A 20,624-nucleotide genomic window follows, 5' to 3' on the forward strand; every position below is an offset into this window, starting at 1 on the left:
CTCTCAGAGCAGGGGTTTCTGGCTAGAAGCGGTTCCTTGCTCACTATGTCATTTTTTTCTGTCAGCCCCCTCAGGCTGATTCTCTAGGCTAAGAGGGTGGAGATCATGTTTGCTGTAGTAGAGAAAGGGAGTGGTGGGCTGAACCCAGTGGTAGTGCTGAAAAGCATCCTGTGTCACACTTGGCTCAGGCTTCTCCAGGGAAGATGGGCATAGGGAAAGGAGGTGCTGGCTCCAAGCGAGGGCTTGGCACAGGGCTCTGGAAAGTTCAGAGGAGCTGGAGGCCCAGGTGGCAGGACCCGCCTGGATAGCAACGAACTCCAATCGCCGTGAGAGTCTGCAATGCCCATACAAAGGACAGCAGTCCAAACCCTCTCATGTCTAAGCAGTCATATGGGGGATGACAAAGACTTGCCCTAACCTGTCTCCCATGTGGGACTGACCTCGCCCTATTAAGCCCATGGTGGGCAGCCTGGGAGAGTGAGGTTCAGGGTAGCCCATAGTTGGACAGGACACCATGGTAGACAGACCCCATCTGGTTTCTGGTTCATCTCCATCTCTCAAAGCTTTTGGACATGCACACAGCTGAAGAAGGTCTCACTGGCTGAGAACTTTGGAAAGCTCCCTCTAGTGAGACTGAGCAGGGGTGGCAGGGTTGGGGTGGGGACTGCCTTGAGAAAGCAGCTGAGGAATGGATGGATCAGGATTTCCAAAGACTTCAGAGGTGATGCCTGATGTGATAGGAACAATGATTCAATGTTCTGACTTGGGGCTAATTTGCTGAATGAGGTAGTTCCATCCTGACCTCTCTAGACAGGTTTGGTCTGGGAAGACAGAAAATAGGCCTTCCCAAGACCCACGGGGATGAAAAGGGGCTAAGAAAAGCCAGATTTGGGCTCTCAGAACACAATGAGAAAATTAGAGAGAGGGCCGTAAAGGATTCTAGGTGCAGGCTGAACTGATGGCGTCTTCTATCCATGATTCTGACCCTGACGTTGTCTTGGAGGCAGAAACAGCCATTCCCTCATCTTACAAAGCCCCGGAGATAAAGGGACCAGCTGGAGGATGGGCTTTGGGGCATCCAAGGGCACAAGTGTGTGACAGCCACTCCTATGAAACTCAGCAGGGACCACAAAGTCCCAGCCTCAGTTTGTTCTCAGAGCAACAAGCACGGCATGGGGTTTGGGGGGCTTCAGTCTTAGAGACAATGGCAGGGTTGCAGGTTTGTCTACTTGGCCTGGGAATATTTGGGATTCCCCAGCTGGGCCATCCAAATCACCCTTCTGGAATTGCCAGCTCTCTCCTGTCTCCTCAGTGGATAGGTGAGTGGGTGGGAGGGCAGCATCACCCAACGGGAGTCACCACCCCCTCTCCACAGAACCCCCAGCCCCTCTCCTGGGCAGGACCCTGGGCCTCACAGGCGTGTCCATGTCCACAGGGCGAATGTTGCCTATTTTGTGCTCTCTGACCCATAGCTGTCTGTCTTTGGCTGGGTCCACTTTTCGAAGCAGTTGGTCCACAGGCTCGACTGTGCTTTGGTTGAACATGTCTGTCTCATGCTGCAGCTGTGTGTACTGGCACAGATATTGTTGGATCATTTCCACCCTCTCCACCTCCAGCTGCCCCAGCTCCAAAGTGGTGGTCACCATCTCTTCAAACCACTTGGACTGGGCCTGGTTGTAGAGGTCCACACAGTGCATGAGATTATCACCAGCCTGTGTGGACTGTCTCTGTTCCTTCTTGATGTCCTCCTTTGTCTTTTTGCTCAGCTTGATCTCCAGCTGCTGGGTCTTCATCTCCAGGTCTCTCTGCCGCTCTGTGAGGGCTTTCCAGGCCTTCTCCACTAATGCATAGCAGTTAGCGAGCTGCTAGCAGAGGTCAACGATATGGTGGTCACACTTTTTCACGTCTTTCTTGAAATTCTCAGGAAAGTTCATTAGGGGCTTCTCTACCTCGCTGTGAAGCTTGGTGGAGAATTTGGCAGAGAACTTGCTTCATCTGCTGGGCTCTTCACCAGGGACCACGCTTCTCCCAGGAAGCCTTCCTCCTGTGCAGCCAAGGAGTTCTGAGAGAGCTTAGCCAAGTTCTTTGCATATTCTTCTTCAATCTTTATCCTCTCTCAGAGGAATTCAGACATTTCTTTCTGCATTTGTTTGCCTTTCAGTTGCTTTTGGAACAGCAGTTTGAACCCAGCCATGGTGCCATTGCCTTGGGGATCTTTCTTATCAGCTCAGAAGTAGTCACAGTGCTCCACTCTGTTGGCTTTAGCAGTTGCATTGTGCTGGGTGAGGGAATGTCACACAATTTATCATCTCTGTGTGGTCAACTTTATTTTCAATATTATATATTTTGTCTTCATTGCCTGAGATTCTGTATTCCAAATGGTCTTATCTGTTGGTGATACTTTCCATTGAATTTTTAATTTGGTTTATTGATTCCTTCAGTTCAAGGATTTCATCTTGATTTCTTTTCAGGATCTCTAACTCTTTACTGAAGTGATCTTTCATCTCCTGAAACACATTTCTCATTTTACTGCTTATATATGCCTGTAATTGCTCTCTTATATCATTTTTTAATTCGTGGAGCAGTTTTACTAAATACATTCTGAACTCCTTCTTTGACATTTCTTCTACTATTTTCTCAATGGATTCTATTATTGGAGCATCTTGGTTTGTTTGAAGCACTTTATTCCCTTGTTTTTTTCCTGTTGTTTGTGTGTATTCCAACTAGCCATGTGGGTCTGAGGCAGTACAGTTTCTACCTTGTAGACTTGTAGTGTCCCTGAAGGTTTCCAGTACCTTGCTTTTAAGGGAGAGACCAATATTAACAGCACCTAATGCAAACAATATATAGCCTTAAACCAAAAACTCCTATTAAGATGTCTACAGTTTTGACACAGAAATGATGTGTTCAATTATTGTCTTCAATATAAACAGTAAGTATGCAAAAGGGGCTTACAATTTCAAATGGTGGACAAAGAGAGAATGGAAGTGGTATAGTATGTGATGTTTACGAGGAAGGAGAAGATAGAAGTAAAAAATATTATAGAAAGAGGAATTCATAGAGGTTGGCTGTTAGCAGTAAAAAAGAGAGAGAATCAAGAAAACAGATAAGTGAGAGGATTAAAAAAAAACAAAAATAAAAGGCTGGGCATGGTGGTATACACCTGTAATCCTGGTGGCTTAGGAGCCTGAGGCAGGAGGATTCTAAGTTCAAACCAGCCTTAGCAAAAAGCAAGGTGCTAAGCAACTCAGTGAGACCCTGTCTCTAAATAAAATACAAAATAGGGCTGGAATGTGGCTCTGTGGTTGAGTGCCCCTGAGTTTAATCCCTGGTACCCAAAAATAAAAAATAAAAAATGAAAAAAAAGTAAAATTAAAAGAATATACAACAAAATTGTAATATACTATTCAGACATCCTGGTCCTCAATGAACTATGCATAAAAAAATACTTGGTTTCAAAAATGGTAGAGATGTGAGAGACAATGAAGCCAGAATTAGACAGGCAGTCAATGTAGATAGGTAAATCAAGTCAGGTGGGATCAAGGAGGCCAATTTTGAGTGAGTAAGCCAGAATTAGACAATCAATATAGATAGGTAAATCAACTCAGGTCAGAACAAGGAGGCCAATTTTGAGTGAGTCTGGGAAGTTGGAGACTGTGCCCCCGAGGGATTGAAATGTTAATTCCTTCAGAGCCCTTTCTCCACTCTTATCCAGAACCTGCCCTGCTCCAACCTATGCCCAGAGTAACCTGTCCCAGGAATTGCTCCTCCCTACAGGGACTGTAAGGTTGTTAATGTGTCCTTGACTGCTCCACCCTGCCCTTCTCCCTTCAGCTCACCTCTTTCCCACCTTTTGGCCCTCCCACAGAGCATTTCTGGGTCTAGTCAGGAACACTGGAAGGAAAATGGTAAGGGGGAAAAGGCAGGAGAACAAAGGAATTCTAGGACCTATAAAAAGGGTAGAACACCTCGTTTTTTGGGATACCAGGATTCCAGCTATGGCCCCCTTCTCCCTATTGGGAGAAGTCTATGTTACTCCTTTTTAAATAAACCCTGCTTTATGCCTCGGTGTGCTTCTCTAATGTGCAAACTTCAACATGTGGGGAAGCAGGACTCCACACGGATAACCAGTGGTATCAATAGGGGAAAAATAAAAAAAGATCTCGAAGGAAAATTTTGGAAGAATGCATCCCAGGAGTCTCTTTTGTGTTCCCCTTGTGAGATGTAGGAGCCTGATCTTAGACCCTTACGTGGCCTACAGACTCCTCAATTCCTGGTCTCTGATTTAGTCTCCAAATTTAATCTCTCCTGCCCCTGCAGTTTGGAATTGGGGTCAGGCACCTTTCTCTCCCAGGGTTCTGAGAGCTGGGCATGGGACCTGTGTGCCTCTCACCTCTCATAGGGAAATTTCCAGTATGGGCTGGTCTGCTGGGTAGCAGGGAGTGATGGACCTAGTTAGGGGTTAGGGAAGGGTTGGGAGACTGGGAATTGGGGAGCGGAATATCCCTGGGTGCCCTGGCTGATGCCCGACCTGATGCGACCCAGGGATCAGTGGACGTGGGATTGGGGAGGGGTCAGAGACTTGTCTGTCCCCCAGCATTTCAAGACTCACAAAGCTTTTTCCAGCCTCTCCAACCTGGGTTCCCTGGGGTGAAATGCTCCCAGATGAGAGTTACTTTGTGGCATAATATATGCTCTATTTTAGAGAAGGATCCATGTGCTGCTGAGAAGAAAGTATATTCACTCATTGACAGATGAAATATTCTATATATGTCTGTTAAGTCTAAGTTATTGATTGTATTATTTAGATCTAGAGTTTGTTTAGCTTTTGTTTGGAAAATCTATCTAGTGGTGAAAGCGGTGTGTTAAAGTCACCCAAAATTATTGTGTTGTGGTCTATTTGACTCTTGAACTTGAGAAGAGTTTGTTTGATGAACATAGATCTCCATTGTTTGGGGAATAAATATTTATAATTGTTATATCTTATTGATGTATGGTTCCCTTAGCGGTATGAAATATCTTTCTTTATCTATTTTGATTAAATTTGGCTTGAAGTTTACTTTATCTGATATGAGGATGAAAACCCCTGTTTGTTTATATGGTCCATGTGAGTGGTATGTTTTTTCCTATCATTTCACCTTCAGTCTATGGATGTCTTTTCCTCTAAGATGAGTCTCTTGAAGGCAGCATATTGTTGGCTCTTTTTTTTTTTAATTAATCCAATCTATGAGTCTCTGTCTTTTGATTGGTGAGCTTAGGCCATTAACATTTAGGGTTATTTTTTTAGACATGATTCATATTCCTGGTCCTTTTTGTTTATTTTTGGTATTTAACTTGACTTGGTTTCTCCTTTGATTGGCTTTTCCGTTAGTATAGTTCTTTTGTTTGCTGAGTTTCATTGTTTTTCATTTCCTTCTTGTGAAATATTTTGCTGAGGATGTTCTGTAAAGCTTTCTTGCTGTAAATTCTTTTAACTTTTTTTTTTTGTCATGGAAGGTTTTATTTTGTCATCAAATCTGAAGCTTAATTTTACTGGATATAAGATTCTTGGTTGGCATCCATTTTCTTTCAGAGCTTGGTTTATGTTGTTCCAGGATTGCTTGGCTTTGAGGGTCTGGGTTGAAAAATCTACTGAAATCTCAATTGGTCTTCCATTATATGTAACCTGCTTTTTCTCTCTTGTGACCTTTAAAATTCTATCCTTATTCTGTATGCTAGTCATTTTCATTATATTGTGCCTTGGTATAGATCTGTTGTAATTTTGTACATTTGGTGTCTGTAAGCCTCTAGTATTTGATTTTTCAATTAATTCTTCATACTTGGGAATTTTCTGATACTATTTCATTGAAGAGATTGTGCATTCCTTTGGTTTGAATCTTTGAACCTTCCTCTATCCTGATAAATCTTAGATTTGGTCTTTTGATGTTTTCTCATAGTTCTTGCATATTCTGTTCATGGTTTCTTACCATCTTTGCTGTGAGGTCAACTTTATTTTTTAAATTGTGTATTTTGTTCTTATTGTCTGAGGTCCTGACTTCCAAGTGATCTAGTCTGTGTTGATGCTTTCCATTGAGTTTTTTATTTGGCTTATTGTTTATTTTATCTTAAGGTGTTAGAATCTGTAAACAAGTCTGGATGGTGCCTGGCAAAATGCCAGAGGGAGTGGTTTCATAAGTGTGGAGATTCCATTTTGGTTGACTGCTGTGTCTAGTTTATGTAAATTAAGATAACCTGTGTGGGATGTATAAATACCTCTGTTGTCCTACAATAAATGGCTTCCACTCCTGCTGTATCAATCTACACAAGTTGTTCGTCACCCCCAGCTATTTTGCTGCAGCCAGACTGCGGCATCAAGGAATTCTTGCAATGTAGATCTGAGATATTGCAGTTTCTGCCCTATCATCTTATAGTGTCCCTGCAGGTTACCAATACCCCACCTTTAAGGGAGATATCAATATTACAATACTCAATGTACCCAACATGCAGTTATAGATCAATTAGCTTCTATTTTGACATTTATATATTTGTTCCTATAAACAGACATGATGAGTTCAGTTATCTTCTACTGTATAGTCAACAGGTTTGCATAATGGTTTACTATTTCTAATGGTAGAAGAGGGTGCTGGGGAGTTGGCTGAAATGTTTATGAGGTAGATGTGAGAATACAAAGGTATTAGATTATATGATTAGTGAAAGGGTAATCATAAGAAGTTGGCTGTTAGCAGGAGAAACAAGAGAGAGGCAACCCCATGTAAGACTCCCTGTTACCTCAGAAACAGGATGACTGTTAGCACCCCTAGTAGAGGCACCTCTGGTTTAACCAGGCCCATAGGGACTTTGGTGATGTCTTACCAGGTTCTTATTGTTATCCCTACACAGAAGTGGTGATGTCTCAGTTTGGTGGTGGTGGCAACGTCAAGCCTGCATGTACCCTGATATTGAGCTGTGGAACCACACTTTGGTGAATAAGGACACTCAGCACAGGGTGCCTCCCTATGGGGTGCCTCTCCATGAGGTGCTGGGGCAGGCTTCTCTTGGGGTCACCAGGTCCCTGACTTTTTATACCACATTTTCTTTATCTTTAATTCTGTTGATGGACATTTATGTTATTTCCATTCTCTGGCTATTGTTAATAATGCTGCAACAAACATAGGAGTGTAGATATCTCTTTGAGATCCTGATTTCAATTCATAATAAATGAATGTGATTGCTAGATCTTATGGTAGTTTTATCTTATTGTTTTGAGAAACCTCCATACGGTTTTCCATAGTGGCTCCACTATTTTATACTACTACTAACAGTGTGCAAGTTTTCTAACTTTCTGTAACATTCCCAGCAGTTGCTATTTATTTGCTTTTAAATAATAGTCATCCTGAAGGCTAGAAGGCAATATCTCATTGAGGTTTTAATCTGAATTTTCCTGTTGATTAGGGATTCTGAGCATCTTTTCATATACCTATTGCTATTTATATATTTTATTTGGAGAAATGTCTATTCAAGTTCTTTGCCAATTTAAAAAATTGGGTTGTTTGGGCTTTTAAAAAATGCTTTTGAGTTGTAATGATTCTTTATTCTTTTCTTTTTTCTTTTTGGTATGAGGTATTGAATCCAGAGGCACTTTATCAGTGAGCCATATCCTCAGCCCTTTTTGTGTTTTTAAATTTTGAAACAGGGTCTTGCAGAGTTGCTTAGGGCCTTGCTAAGTTGCTGAGGCTGGTTTTGAACTTGCAATACTTCTGCCCCAGCTTCCTAAGCCACTGGGATGATAGATATGTGCCACCAGACCTGGAAACTCTTCATTCTTAAAAAGTCACTTTGACTTTGCTCTAAAAAAAGTATGAAGATGGTAATCATCCCGTTCCCCTACCACTAAATTCTAGTGTTTAAAATGATAATTGAGGGTAAAAAATGTAAAATATATAGGGAAGAAGTGCTTGGGTGACAAATCTGTTCAAACAAAAAGTAAAGCAGGTAATACTCTAAAAAGCAGTAAACTGAAAAATTTTGCAAATGGGTCTGAAAGGCTGTAGCAAATGTGAATGTGAGGCCCTCTAGACACTCTCCAGAGCCACCCGTAAACCCCCTTTAGGGTGTCCTTACTGGGTCCCTAGCAGAGGATGGCAGTAGGGAAGGGAGTGAGCAGTATGGTGCCCCTTGCCCATCCCCAGATTTCTTCATTGTGCTAAGGAAAAATGATTTCCCATTTGGTATAGCTGGTGGTACTATGCAAAAAACAGATTCTTGAAAAGATGAAGAAAATAATGTACAGAGAAACTGGCTTGTTAGAAGTCAGAGCAAGAGATTGGTAGATCCAGGGACAAATCCCAAACCTCACAACTCCTTAAGCAGTCTTTAGTTAATTGACTATGCAGCCTAATATAATAAACTGAAATGATGTTAGAAAATACAAATATGGTCACCCACCAGAATCTACATTCCAATATCAAAAAAACATCTGGAGATAGACATGCCACAATTTGTAAATAATCTGAAAAATGCCAAGAAGACAAAGCATTGAAACTTTTTCAGTTTTGTGACTAAAAGACCCTGGCAAAAACAATTAAAGGAGGGAAAGTTTATTTGGGGGCTCAGGTTTCAGAGCTCTCTGTTCATAGATGGCCAACTCCATTGTTCTGGGCCCAAGCATTTAGTATTTTTTGCATGGCCCAAAGGGACCCTGTACTGCTCCACTACAGAGGAAACTTCAAGAAATGGTGATTTGCTGCATATATTTTAGCTCATTAGAGTCTCTGGAACCTTTCCATGAACCATCAGGTAATCATCTCTAGGTCGTTTTACCTGGGACTACTACCTAAAAGAAACATGTTCAGTCTCAGCACCAGTACATTGTTTCAAGTAGTCCTACACACAAGCAACAAGTTCAAGATCAGCATGAAATTGGAAGCACAAGACCCCAGGAACATGCATTATCACAATGGTTGGACTGACAGGTGCCTGCCTCCACCTGCACCTTGATGATAGTGTCAATAAACTTCTGAAGGCTGGTTGACTCAGCAGAAATCCTGTCTGCTGGGAGCTGTGAGAATAATGTATATATGCTACAGCTTGCTTTAGGATTTGGGCTGAATGACTCCTCTTGGCCCATGTTCCTTTTGAAGATGCTAAATGGAGTAGAGAGAGGTCCCATCAGGATTTTCCAAGGAGCCACCATCACTTTTATACAACTTCTTAAAAATGGGAATGAATCAAGAAGCTGTGGATCTGAAGAACCCTCATTTAATTTGCCCAGCCACTATAGGGGAAGCTCAGGACTCATAGTGCTTGTCACTTTTGATGGGTGGTAAGGGGACTGATTCCTGGTACTGCTTTGACTCCTGGGACATCTTTCTTGTGGGTTGGTGTTCTTTGACTGGAGACAACCTGCAACCATCTGACATCAAAGGTAAAAGCCCTTGAAACCAGAATGCAGATGATGAGGGAGATCACCTAGCTCTGTCATAGTCATCCTGTCATCACCAGAACTCTTCACTAATAGGCAGGGGAGGAATGAGGGCTAGCAACTTAGGTACACATCAAGGCCTTCAGAGAACAGTCATTAACAAAGAATAGTCAAATGAAGCCATCCATGAAATTTGGGATAAAGTACAAATTCCTTGTTGTAAATATCCTGATTTCTTTTTTTCCTCAGGCAACTACCTTCTTGTTATTTTACTTTTACTTCTAATCCATTTCAAAATGTGGGTAGTAACATTCTCAGGGCAAATGTCTTTCTCAGTCCTTAGAGGCTTTTTGATGAGCTGTGGTAACACTGTGTTGTACAAATATTCCAGAGGCACTACAGCAAGATGGGAAAATCATGAGCTGTAAAGTAAGATAGTCGTGGTTTTGGATCCATCTCTGCTTTACCAGCTATATGGCTTTGAGCAGTTAATTCACCTTCCCAAACATCTGATTCCATATCTTTAAAAGAATATCTATTTTGTAAAGTAATTGTGAGGAATAAATGAGATTATATCTGGCAAATACAAAGGGATAAAATGCATTTTTATTGTATTACTGCTGCTATTATTATAGTTTTGCTATATTTGTTATGATTACTATGTTGTACTATATTATTATTGTTATTCTATTACAAAATTAACCACTAAAATGTGAGAATATATATAAAATATTATAATAATGACACAGATTAAATGATCCATAAATGGTGCTTTTGATGGTGATGATGATGATTGAGATCATCCAGGATAGATTTTGAGATAACTGCTCTTAATAAGGAAAATGATTATAATCCCGTCTTCTGAAGTCTAAAATGTGTTGGTAACCCTAAGTGGAGAGAAAGTCACCCCTCCTATTGTCTCAGAGTCTCTTTTCTAAACTTCTGTTCATTATTTCAATTAGCCAAATACTTATTGAACACATCATTGTAAGCCAACCTGAGCATATACTTCAGTGACAAAGATGAAGAATAATCCTGCCCTCATTACACTTTTGTGCTAGTGGAGAATGACAGAGAATAGATTTTTAAATCAAGAAATAAGATGATTTCATGTGCTAAGGACATAGCTCAGTGGTAGAGTATATCCAGAGCCTGGGTCCAATCTCTAGCACCAAAAGAGAAAAACAAAAAGAAGAAAAAAATCATTTTAGGTAGATAATTACTATAGAGGGAAATGAGAGAATTTCTTCTAAGGAAACAAAGTCTGATAAGATAGTGACAGTGAAGATATAGTTATAATGGAAGCTATATGTTTAAAAGCTTTACTGAAGTATAGTTGTTGTAAAATAAATAGCATATATTTAAAGTGTACAATTTAAAAAGTTTTGAATAAATATACATACTTGAAATCATTGCCCCAATCTAAATAACGAATGTATCTACCATCTTAAAGTTTCTCTGTGGAAGGGGAACTTCTTTAGTTAGTTTCTTTTTAGGAAAATTTGTCTGAAAAGTCAATATTTGAATTAAGACCTGAATGATAAGAAGTTGATGCTGGGGACGCAAACTGGTGTCAAAAGATGTAGGGCTTTGTAACCAGAGTGAGAATTTTGAATTTTATTCTATACTTATTGGGAATCTTTGGAGAATACTAAGCAAGGGAGTAATAAATGACAAGACCTGGTATACTTTTTGAAAAACACTTGAACTCATACCCAGAATATAAAAGAATGCCATGGCTCAGCAGTAAGAAAAGATAAATAAACCAAATAGGCACAGGACTAATATAGACATTTCTCTAAAGAATATACAAATGACTAATAAGCACTTGAAAAGTTGCATCATTAATCATTAGGGGAATGTAAACCAATATCACAGTGAGCTACCCTTTCACACCTATGGATATTGCTGTAATCAGAAGATGAGCAATTACAACATTGTGGAAAATGTGGAGAAATTAGAACTCTCATAAATTGTGTCGAGATCATAAAAGCAACATTTGAAAACAGTTTTGAAGTTACTCAAAATGTTAAACATAATTATTATGTTACCCAGAAGTTCCACTCACAGATATATACTCAAGAAAATGAAAACATATGTCCACACAAAACACATTATTCTTGGCAGCAGTATTCATAATATCCCAAAAGCTGAAACAGTGCAAATATTCATCAGCTGATAAATAAATATGGTATAATAAATATGGATAAATAAAATGTGTTACATCCACATAATAAAACAATATTTGGCAATAAAAAAGGAATGATTTATTGATAGTGTTACAGCATAGCTGTATCATAAAGACATTATAAGTGGAAAACACATGCATTGTGTGATTGCATTTATATGGAATGTCCAGAATGAAAACACCTAGAGGCAGAAATGGATTTGTGGTTGCCAGTGGCCAGGGGAGAAATGGGAAGTGACTGCTAATGAGTGTGAAGTTTTATTCTGGGATGATGAAATGTTCTAAAATTAGATTAGGGTGATGTTTGTGCAACCCTGTGAATATACATAAACACTGAATTATGTGAATTTTATGGCATGTGAATTATATGTCAATAAAGCTCTTACCTAAAAAAAGTGAGTGAAAAAGACTTCACAGATGTGAGTTCTAAAGCACATGTTGCTTTCCTTAGTTAAGACTAGTAATTTGTGATCTAAAGTTCAATTATTCATTAACTCTCAATCATTTGATAGTCTTCTAATTCAGTATCATAGCCTGCATAAGTCAGTAATGGATTGGTGATGTCAATCCAAAGCTTTTGCAACAATCTTCTTTGAAAAACTTCTTGGGCACCTACACAATATTATAACAATCCTTAAAAGCCAGGTATTTATTTTCTTACTTAAATCATCTGAGGATATGGGATTTAACTAATTAGGTAAGCATACTAGTATTATAAACTAAAAATTATTTATAATAATGTAATTCAATAGGGAGAACTTATGGATCTTGTAATTTTTAATAAAATAATAGTGTAGGCAATGAAATAATTCAAATCTAGCTCAAGTGCATAAATTCCTTCCTTAGCTTATTAGCTGAACTCAGGTTAAATAAAGATGAATAAAGTGTGATAAAGATTTATCTCCTCCCCATTTTTTTACAGGCTAAAATTTGTAAAAGAAAATTCTGGAAGAAATATTTAAAATAAATATCAAATAGTGTCTTCCTATTTGCCTTCAAGCTGTACTGATTTTATAAAAATTCCTCTCATTGACTAAATGTTAATATCCTGTTTTATTTTTGACTTATAATGCTGTCTATTTCCAAGAATAAATTGAGGTTTTTATTTTATTTTTTATGGAGAGCTCAATAAAACACAAGACAGCTAAATAAACTTCTAGTAGTGTGGGAGTGTTTGTGCATGTCATCAGTTAGAAGGAAATGCACATTCCACATAATAGTAACATCACTGCTAACGTTCATGAATTCGTTCTCCTGGGTTTCCTGTGCAGCCAAGAAGTAGAGATTCTCCTTTTTGTTTTATTCTCCATCATCTATATCTTCACTTTGCTGGGTAACAGTGCTATTATCTGTGCTGTGTGGTGGGACCAGCAACTGCATACCCCCATGTATAATTTACTGGCCAACTTCTCTTTCCTGGAGATCTGCTACATCAATTCTAATGTGCCCAACATGTTATTCAACTTTCTCTCCAAGACGAAGACCATCTCTTATAATGGCTGCATCCTACAGTTCTACATCTTCCTCTCTCTTTGTGCCACAGAACTTTTCTTCCTAGCCCTCATGGCATTTGATAGGTATGTTGCCATCTGCTGTCCACTGCACTATCCCATCATAATGACCAGGAAAGTCTGTGGAACCCTGGTGTCTGCCTGCTGGGTGAGTGGCTTCCTCTGGTTAGTGACACCTGCTATCCTCATATCACAAGTTCCACTTTGTGGTTCAAATGTCATTGATCATTACCTGTGTGACCTGGGGGCAATGCTGGCCATATCATGTGTCCCTGTTCCCAAGACAACTCTGACTTGTAGCACATTCAGTGCTGTGATCATACTCATCACTTTGTTCTACATTCTTTTGTCCTACATTCTGGTCCTTCGATCTGTGCTTCAGATTCCCAAAGGTTCAAGTAGAAGAAAAGCCTTCTCCACCTGTGCCTCCCACCTGGTAGTGGTTTCCTTATTTTATGGTTCAATCATGGTGATGTATATAAGCCCAGGGGCAGCCAATCAGCCTGGCCTGCAGAAATTTGTGACCATGTTCTACTCAATTGCAACTCCACTTTTAAACCCTTTGATCTACAGCCTCAGGAATAAGGAGATGAAGGTTGCCCTGAGAAAAGTTACGTGCAAAGTTTAAAAATTGTTCCCAAATGGGAGACATCTGGGTGAGGTAAATTTCTTTTTGAGTCCACTTGTAAAGAATAAAGAAAAATTATGTTTAAAAGTAAAAAAAGGGTATTAAAACATAGAATAAATGATTTCATAGAATTCCTGAAATAGAATGTTAACATAGATTTGATTTTTGTTCTTCATCAGAATCTAACCTGCTGAGAACTAACTGAAGTCCACAATTGTGTATTTTTTTTTTGGTTTGAGTATGCTAATATTTTTAATTGAAAAATTAAAATTTCTTCTTTTGTGAAATATCTGTTCAGTTCACTTGCCCATTTATTGATTGTGTTATTTGATTTTTTTGCAGTTAAGTTTTTTGAGTTCTTTGTATATCCAGGAGATTAATGCTCTATATGAGGTTCAGGTGGCAAAGATTTTCCCCCATTCTCTAGGCTCTCTGTTCACATTTTTTTCTTTTCTTATTTTTTCTATTGAGTGAGAGAGAGAAAGAGAGACAGACAGAGAGAGAGAGAGAGAGAGAGAGAGAGAGAGAGAGAGAGAGAGAGAGAGAGAGAATATTTTAATTTTTTTTTTTTTAGTTTTTAGTGGACACAACATCTTTGTTTGTTTGTGGTGCTGAGGATCGAACCCAGGCCACACGTATGCCAGGCGAGCACGCTACTGCTTGAGCCACATCCCCAGCCCAACTGTTCACATTTTAAGTGTTTCCTTTGCTGTGAAGAAGCTTCTAAGTTTGATACCATACCATTTATTGATTCTTGATTTTACTTCTTGTGCTTTAGGAGTCTTATTGAGGATGTTGGTTCCTAAGACGACATGATGGAGAGTTGGGCCTACCTTTTCTTCTAGTAGGCTCAGGGTCTCTGATCCTAGGTCCTTGTTCTACTTTGAGTTGAGTTTTCAGCAGGATGAGAGACAGGGTTTCAAAGTTTATTCTACTATATTTGGATTTCTAGTTTTCCAGCATCATTTTTTGAAAAGTCTCTTTTCTCCATTGTATGTTTATGGCACCTTTGTCTAGTATGAGATAAATAACTGTATAATTTCGATGAGATAATATCCTTAAGACATATTGACTATAGATTCTGTTGACAATTGATGATAACTATGCCATCTTACAGAATAATGCACCAATGATATTTATCCAGTATTTCAATTCCATTTAATGGGGCCTACATATTTCCCTGCTGCTTAGACTCCTAGAGAATTACAAACTACTTATCAAAATTTTCTAGGTATACCTAAGAATCAAATGTGTATAACATAATAAAAATAGAACTTTGAATGGGAGAAATTTTCTTCCTTAAAAGTGATGTGAGGAATCATAAAGTAAAATATCAATATGTACATCAACATCAGAACGGAAAATATTCTTCTGAGATTACATAAGGTAGGTTATTTCATGATTTGTGAGAATGTGGGCTGTCAGTGTAACTCAGAAAGTGCTTACATCTATCTTATCAGATTGACTTTCACCTAGAATAAAGAAAACCCCAATAAAAAAGTAGAGTTTGCTTCAAGGGTATTGACCATGCAACAAGAAGTCAGGTAGTGCATTTCTGATAGTATGACTCAGTTATATTAACAAGAGACCAGCTGTTTTGCTCTCCCCCCCCCACCGTTCTGTTCTGCAGCGCCTATTAATAACTATTGCAACTCCAACCATCATACAGGCAGAAAGAAAACAATAGCAATACAGCATAGGGAGGGTCTGCTCACATCTCCTGGGCTAGAATTGCAACACATAGCCTTCTCTAACTGCAGGAGTCTTGAAGAAGAATTTTAGTTGCCCAGCTTCTATCAGAGGGAAATGAGAAACATATTGACTGAACCAACTTAAATATTTCTCACACCATTAGAACTACTTTCATAAACAAAATAAATATATTTTTCTATAAAAAACTGGCAGAAAGTTTATGGAAAACTACATAAGTAGAAATATAAATTCTTAAGCATTAATAAAATAGAACTTCATTAGCAATAAAAAGCCAAAGTTGTGAACAAGAATTAAATATTTTTTAAATAACTGAAATACATGTTAAGTGAAATAAGAAAGACACAAAAATAAAATACTGCATGATCTCACATATACATGAAATTTTAAAATATTGATCTAGAAAATAAGATTAGAATGGTGGATGTAAGAGACTGGGAAGAGCAGGAAGGAGGGAGGAAAGAAGAGAGCCTGGTAAACAAGTACTAAGTTAGAAGAAATAACTTTTGGTGTTCTACTGCACAGTAGATTAACTATAGATAAAGATAATGTATATTTCAAATAAAAATGCTAATGGAAAGATTTTTGGAATTTTTCACCACAAAGAAATAATCAATATCTGAGAAGACATGTTTTACCCATATTTAAAGATTACACCATGTATAAACATACTGAAACATCACATGGTATCTTATAAATATGTATAATTTTTATGTGCCAGTTAAAAAGATAAAAATGTATGTATATGCTGGTAAAAGAACAAATTGGAGCAGTTATTTTAAAAGTGATGGTACTATGTATCAAAATACACTTGACATAATAATTTTACTTGTGAATATTCAGCCATAGGAAATAATATCAAAATGTTTTGCAGAAAAATCTGATATAATTGATGTATTATCTATTTCTCATATATAACACCTTGATATTCTTAGGGAAATGGTAAGGAGGAGTTGAGGTGCCCAAGAGAGGCAAGAATATGCTCACAAAACTTCTTGATCAATACAAAAAAGATATTGAAGACAGCAGTAGACATAACTTATGAATTACATAGAGTTTAGAGAATGAATTACATGCATAACATGAAAAGGATACAAAAGTACATTTAGTCTGCAAACCCAGACTCCTACTCTTCTTGCCATTCTTTTATTTTTTCGTGTGTCCTAATATTATGGAATAACTTAGTGAAGAGATGCAAATGTAAAAATATTAAAGACTACAGCTGGAAGTTATTGGTGACTTTGAAGCTGTCTTGATAAGTAGCAAAGCAGGTCTCTGAGAAGTTAATGTGGTTTTGATGGTCTTTTGGTAACTGGTCTGTAGGGATTCTGACTATGGAAATATATAGGGAAATGTTCCTCTGGTGAGCAGACTTCCGGGAGTGGGTGTGGGGTGGGTAACAGGCACTCTATTTCCTACCCTTAGAATGCCCTGCAGTTTCTCCTAGAAGCTAGTAAGATAACTAATACAGGTGCAGTATCTAGTTGCTATGGTAATGTCCTTTGTGCAGAGGCTCTGTGCTTGAGTCTTATCAGCCTGGATCTTGATCTCAGACATTAGCTCCTGGGAATAAAGGAACACCAAAAAATAATGTAGTTATGGCATTAATGACCTAAAGTAACCTATTGATATAAATAAAGCTTGGCAGTTTGGCCTCTCTGTCATTCTGCCATCTTTTCTGCCTCTACATCTTGTCTCTGTTACTCTTTTTATTTACACTTACACTGGTCAGCCATAAAATAATGTCCTCAACTGGCCATAGTGGATAAAAAAGCAAATTAATCCAAACAGATGCAGCTTTACTATATTCTAATATCTAATTTCAAGACAAGAGTCCTGAATTATGAGGGTGGCTGAGAATTGTGGCATTTATAATATAAACAAGTCTATGATTAGTAGTGACATGATAATTATGACACTACTCTCATAAAGAAAGAAAAAGTCAGCAATAAATATGATGCTTTCAAGTCATATAAAAAATAGAACTGTATACAGTTTAATCTCATTCTCAGAAAAATATACATAGGAAAAAAAACTATAAATCAAACAGATAAAAACCCTAGATTCAGACTGTTTACTTAATTTTAAAACTTATCCTTATCTCTTATTGACTGACTTTAGGCAAATTACTCAAATTGTTTTTAGTCGGTTTTCCCAACTTCAATTGGAGACTATCCTAATATCACTTCTATATAATAAAGTATTTGGCATTAAATGAGTTATTACATGAAAGCATTTATAGTAGTGCCTGCCCCTCAATAAATATAACTTATTATTAATAATAAGTGCCTCAAAATATATTAGTTATTTTTGAGAAGTATGAACACCAGTGTTTTTTTTTACTTCTTTTTGAATTTTAAATGATGATCCTTTTCCTATTGTTTCCCTAAAGAAAAAAGTGTTGATTTTTACTTTTTGAAGTTTTTACAGTTTATTAATTCTCTCATGAAAAGTTTTCAGTTACTGAATACAAAGTCATCGAAGAATCTTCCCTCCTTTAGTGGGGTAGGGAGGGGGAGCATGGGAGAAATAGATGAATTCTAGATAGGGAAGAGGGGTGGAAGGAAAAGGAGGGGGCAGGGGATTAGAAAGAATGGTGGAATGTGATAAACATCATTATCCAAAGTACATGTATGAAGACAAAAATTGGTGTCAATATACTTTATATACAACCAGAGATATGAAAAATTGTGCTGTATAAGTGTAATAAGAATTGTAATGCATTATGCTGTCATTTATTTTTTAAAAAAATCAATAAAAAAATCAATAAAAATAATTAATTATTAAAAATAAAAGAATCTTCCCTCCTTTAGCTTTTTACCCCACCAATATTTTCCTTCGAAGTCCTGCTGAACTTTTTAATTCTGTTCTTATGTTCCTTTTGCTGTTTTCTTGATGTCTTTTTCTTTTCATACAAGTCATGTCTTGCCAGTCTATATTTAGGTTTGTTTTTCTTTGAAAAATCCAAGGAAACATAAATCATGTCAAAGCCAGTTGTTTTGCCATCTCCAAAATGAGTTCTGAATCTAAACACGAAGGTAACATCTGGTGTGATTTTGTACATTTTGGCTAGCTTCCTCTGAATTTCTGTCTTAGGAACTGCTGCCTTCCCAGTGTGGAGGACATCAAAGACCATTTCTTTCCTCTGAAGTAGTCAGTTGGTCATGTACTTCCTGGTCTGGATACTTACTGTATCATTCATGTTGGGGCCAATCCTCAGGAAGCCAGGAAGAAAAAAGAGACAAAAGTGCTAATTTTTAAAGAAAAAAAAAACTGTTTTGGTTATTCAAGGAGATCTGTATAAATTCAAACAAAAAAGTTATTTTTGCCATATTCCTCCTTATTCACTTGTCTTCTGGTAGATTTATGCTAAAAATCTGATTCATAGCAAAAAGAATTATGATTGCCTCTGGTTTCACTTTAGCAAGTAAACTCTCATACTCATATTTTAAAAGGGTATTTATTGTTGTTTTATGTGGATCAAATAAGAGATCGCATGTACTATGTTTGTAAAATCAAAGTACATTACCAACATCAATCATTTGGGATTATTATTTTATTAACATGTCCACTTTACTCTTCTATAGTAGCCTCCACAGCTGTAATCTTGTCTGTGTGTGCTTATTTTTTCCTTCCTGATGTTGCTGTTATGGATTTTCCTCAATAAAAAAGGTAAAAAAAAAAAAGGCAGAGTCTTCTCATCAGATCTTGAATGCTTCTTTCTTCCCAACTCCAGCAGCCTTCTGTCCTCCTTGGTATCTCTTTGCTTTGCTTTCTGATTACAGAGAGAATGGCTTCAATGAGGTAGCCATCTGTCTTCCTCAGAGGCCTCCATCTCAGGCAGTTTATTTCATTCCATTGCACAAAATTGTTAGATGTACTACTACCAGGGGTAAAATAAAGGAAAGGAGTCATTTTGGGTCCTGGGATGAAATGTAAGATCAAGTCTACAAAGGTGTTTCAACTCTTGGAACATGAACAAATTCACTGAAGACTGGCCAGTGTTGTTCATTCTTCAGGTCTCAAAGGCAGAGTCTCTGAAGCTCAGAAACACTGCCTGGTTGAGCAGGCTGGATCTGTGTTGGATCCATAGCCTCCTCCACTGTGGGCAACAATTTGATGTATCTGGGCTTAAGTGGGAGGAGAGCCAGCCCCTGCCTCTAGGTTAAAGACATATGAAGGCTAAAGCAGAACTGCCCAGGAGAATATTAAGTGAGGCCCAATGCAAGCAATACATGTCATTTAAAATATTCAAGATATCACAGAAAAATTTTAAAAAATATCCTGAAATTAATTTGAATCATCTATTAGTTCAATATGTCAAAATATCATTTTGACGTGTAATCAACACCAAATTATTCCAAAGATATTTTGCATTCATTTTTTTTACAATGTCTTGGGAATTTGTTGTAAATTTTATACTTAGAGCATATGTCAAGTTGGACTAGCCACAGTTTGAGAGCATAGTAGCCATACATGCAACTAGACCATGTTAGTGCACCTCTGAGGCATCTTAGGTTATCCTTGGTCATGGGAGTATGGTGAGGTAGGCTTAGTATAATGGGAACTTTCATAAATAATCTTGAATATATGATTTATTGAGTGTCCTTCATTCTACTTCTTTTTCTTCCAAAGGATGATTAAACTTTAAAACATGGTTTTTATAGATGAGTGAGGAATAAAATCCTGGAAGCAGCCAAAAAAAACCAGAAAAATCTTTTCCTACTTTCAATAGAGTAAGATCAGGCCATCTTGAGGAAAGGTGCACAATGGAATTTGGATTGATGCTTTCCCGAGAAGATTGTCATGGGGACGAAGAAAGGTTGAGAGGATGGGAAAGGAAAGGAGCTTCACTGGGAGCTGACAGAGTTCTAAGGCCTACTCTTCCATCTCATTGATGGTGGGATGTAGATCAGTAGATTTGTGTTTTTAAACATGAAACTCCTGAGCAGTCAAAACTTCTTAAACTCCAGTCATGTACCAAGTGGTATAGTTGGTATTGATCACTTTTTTAAAAAAATTTTGTCTTTAAGAAAGTTCTGGCTTATGAAAGTACAGATGTGTTAACAATAATCAAAGCAGATGCTAAGAGAGGAAAGTACATGGTACCATAGAAGCAAAGAGAAGTTCATACTGAGAGTAGAGCGTAGGTGTTAAATGTCAGAGAATGTTTCACAGAAGCTATTT

The 20,624-nt window shown here is 37.9% G+C and overlaps 1 protein-coding gene and 2 pseudogenes across 1 annotated transcript; 1 reads left to right on the forward strand and 2 right to left on the reverse strand.

The window, feature by feature from the left end:
* Window positions 1-265: 265 nt before the first annotated feature.
* LOC101966688 (growth arrest-specific protein 7 pseudogene) lies at window positions 266-6,830 on the reverse strand (annotated as a pseudogene).
* Window positions 6,831-12,713: 5,883 nt separating this feature from the next.
* Window positions 12,714-18,639, reverse strand: LOC101966399 (small ribosomal subunit protein eS24 pseudogene; annotated as a pseudogene).
* Window positions 12,894-16,997, forward strand: LOC101959129 (olfactory receptor 11H6; the record flags this gene model as incomplete). Its single annotated transcript, XM_005341396.3, has 2 exons — window positions 12,894-13,694; window positions 16,863-16,997. Coding segments are annotated over 2 exons (936 nt in total), but the record flags the coding sequence as incomplete, so codon positions are not given.
* Window positions 18,640-20,624: the final 1,985 nt, after the last annotated feature.

The sequence above is a fragment of the Ictidomys tridecemlineatus genome, chromosome 5 (genome assembly GCF_052094955.1).
Source record: "Ictidomys tridecemlineatus isolate mIctTri1 chromosome 5, mIctTri1.hap1, whole genome shotgun sequence".
Taxonomy (NCBI): Eukaryota; Metazoa; Chordata; class Mammalia; order Rodentia; family Sciuridae; genus Ictidomys; species Ictidomys tridecemlineatus.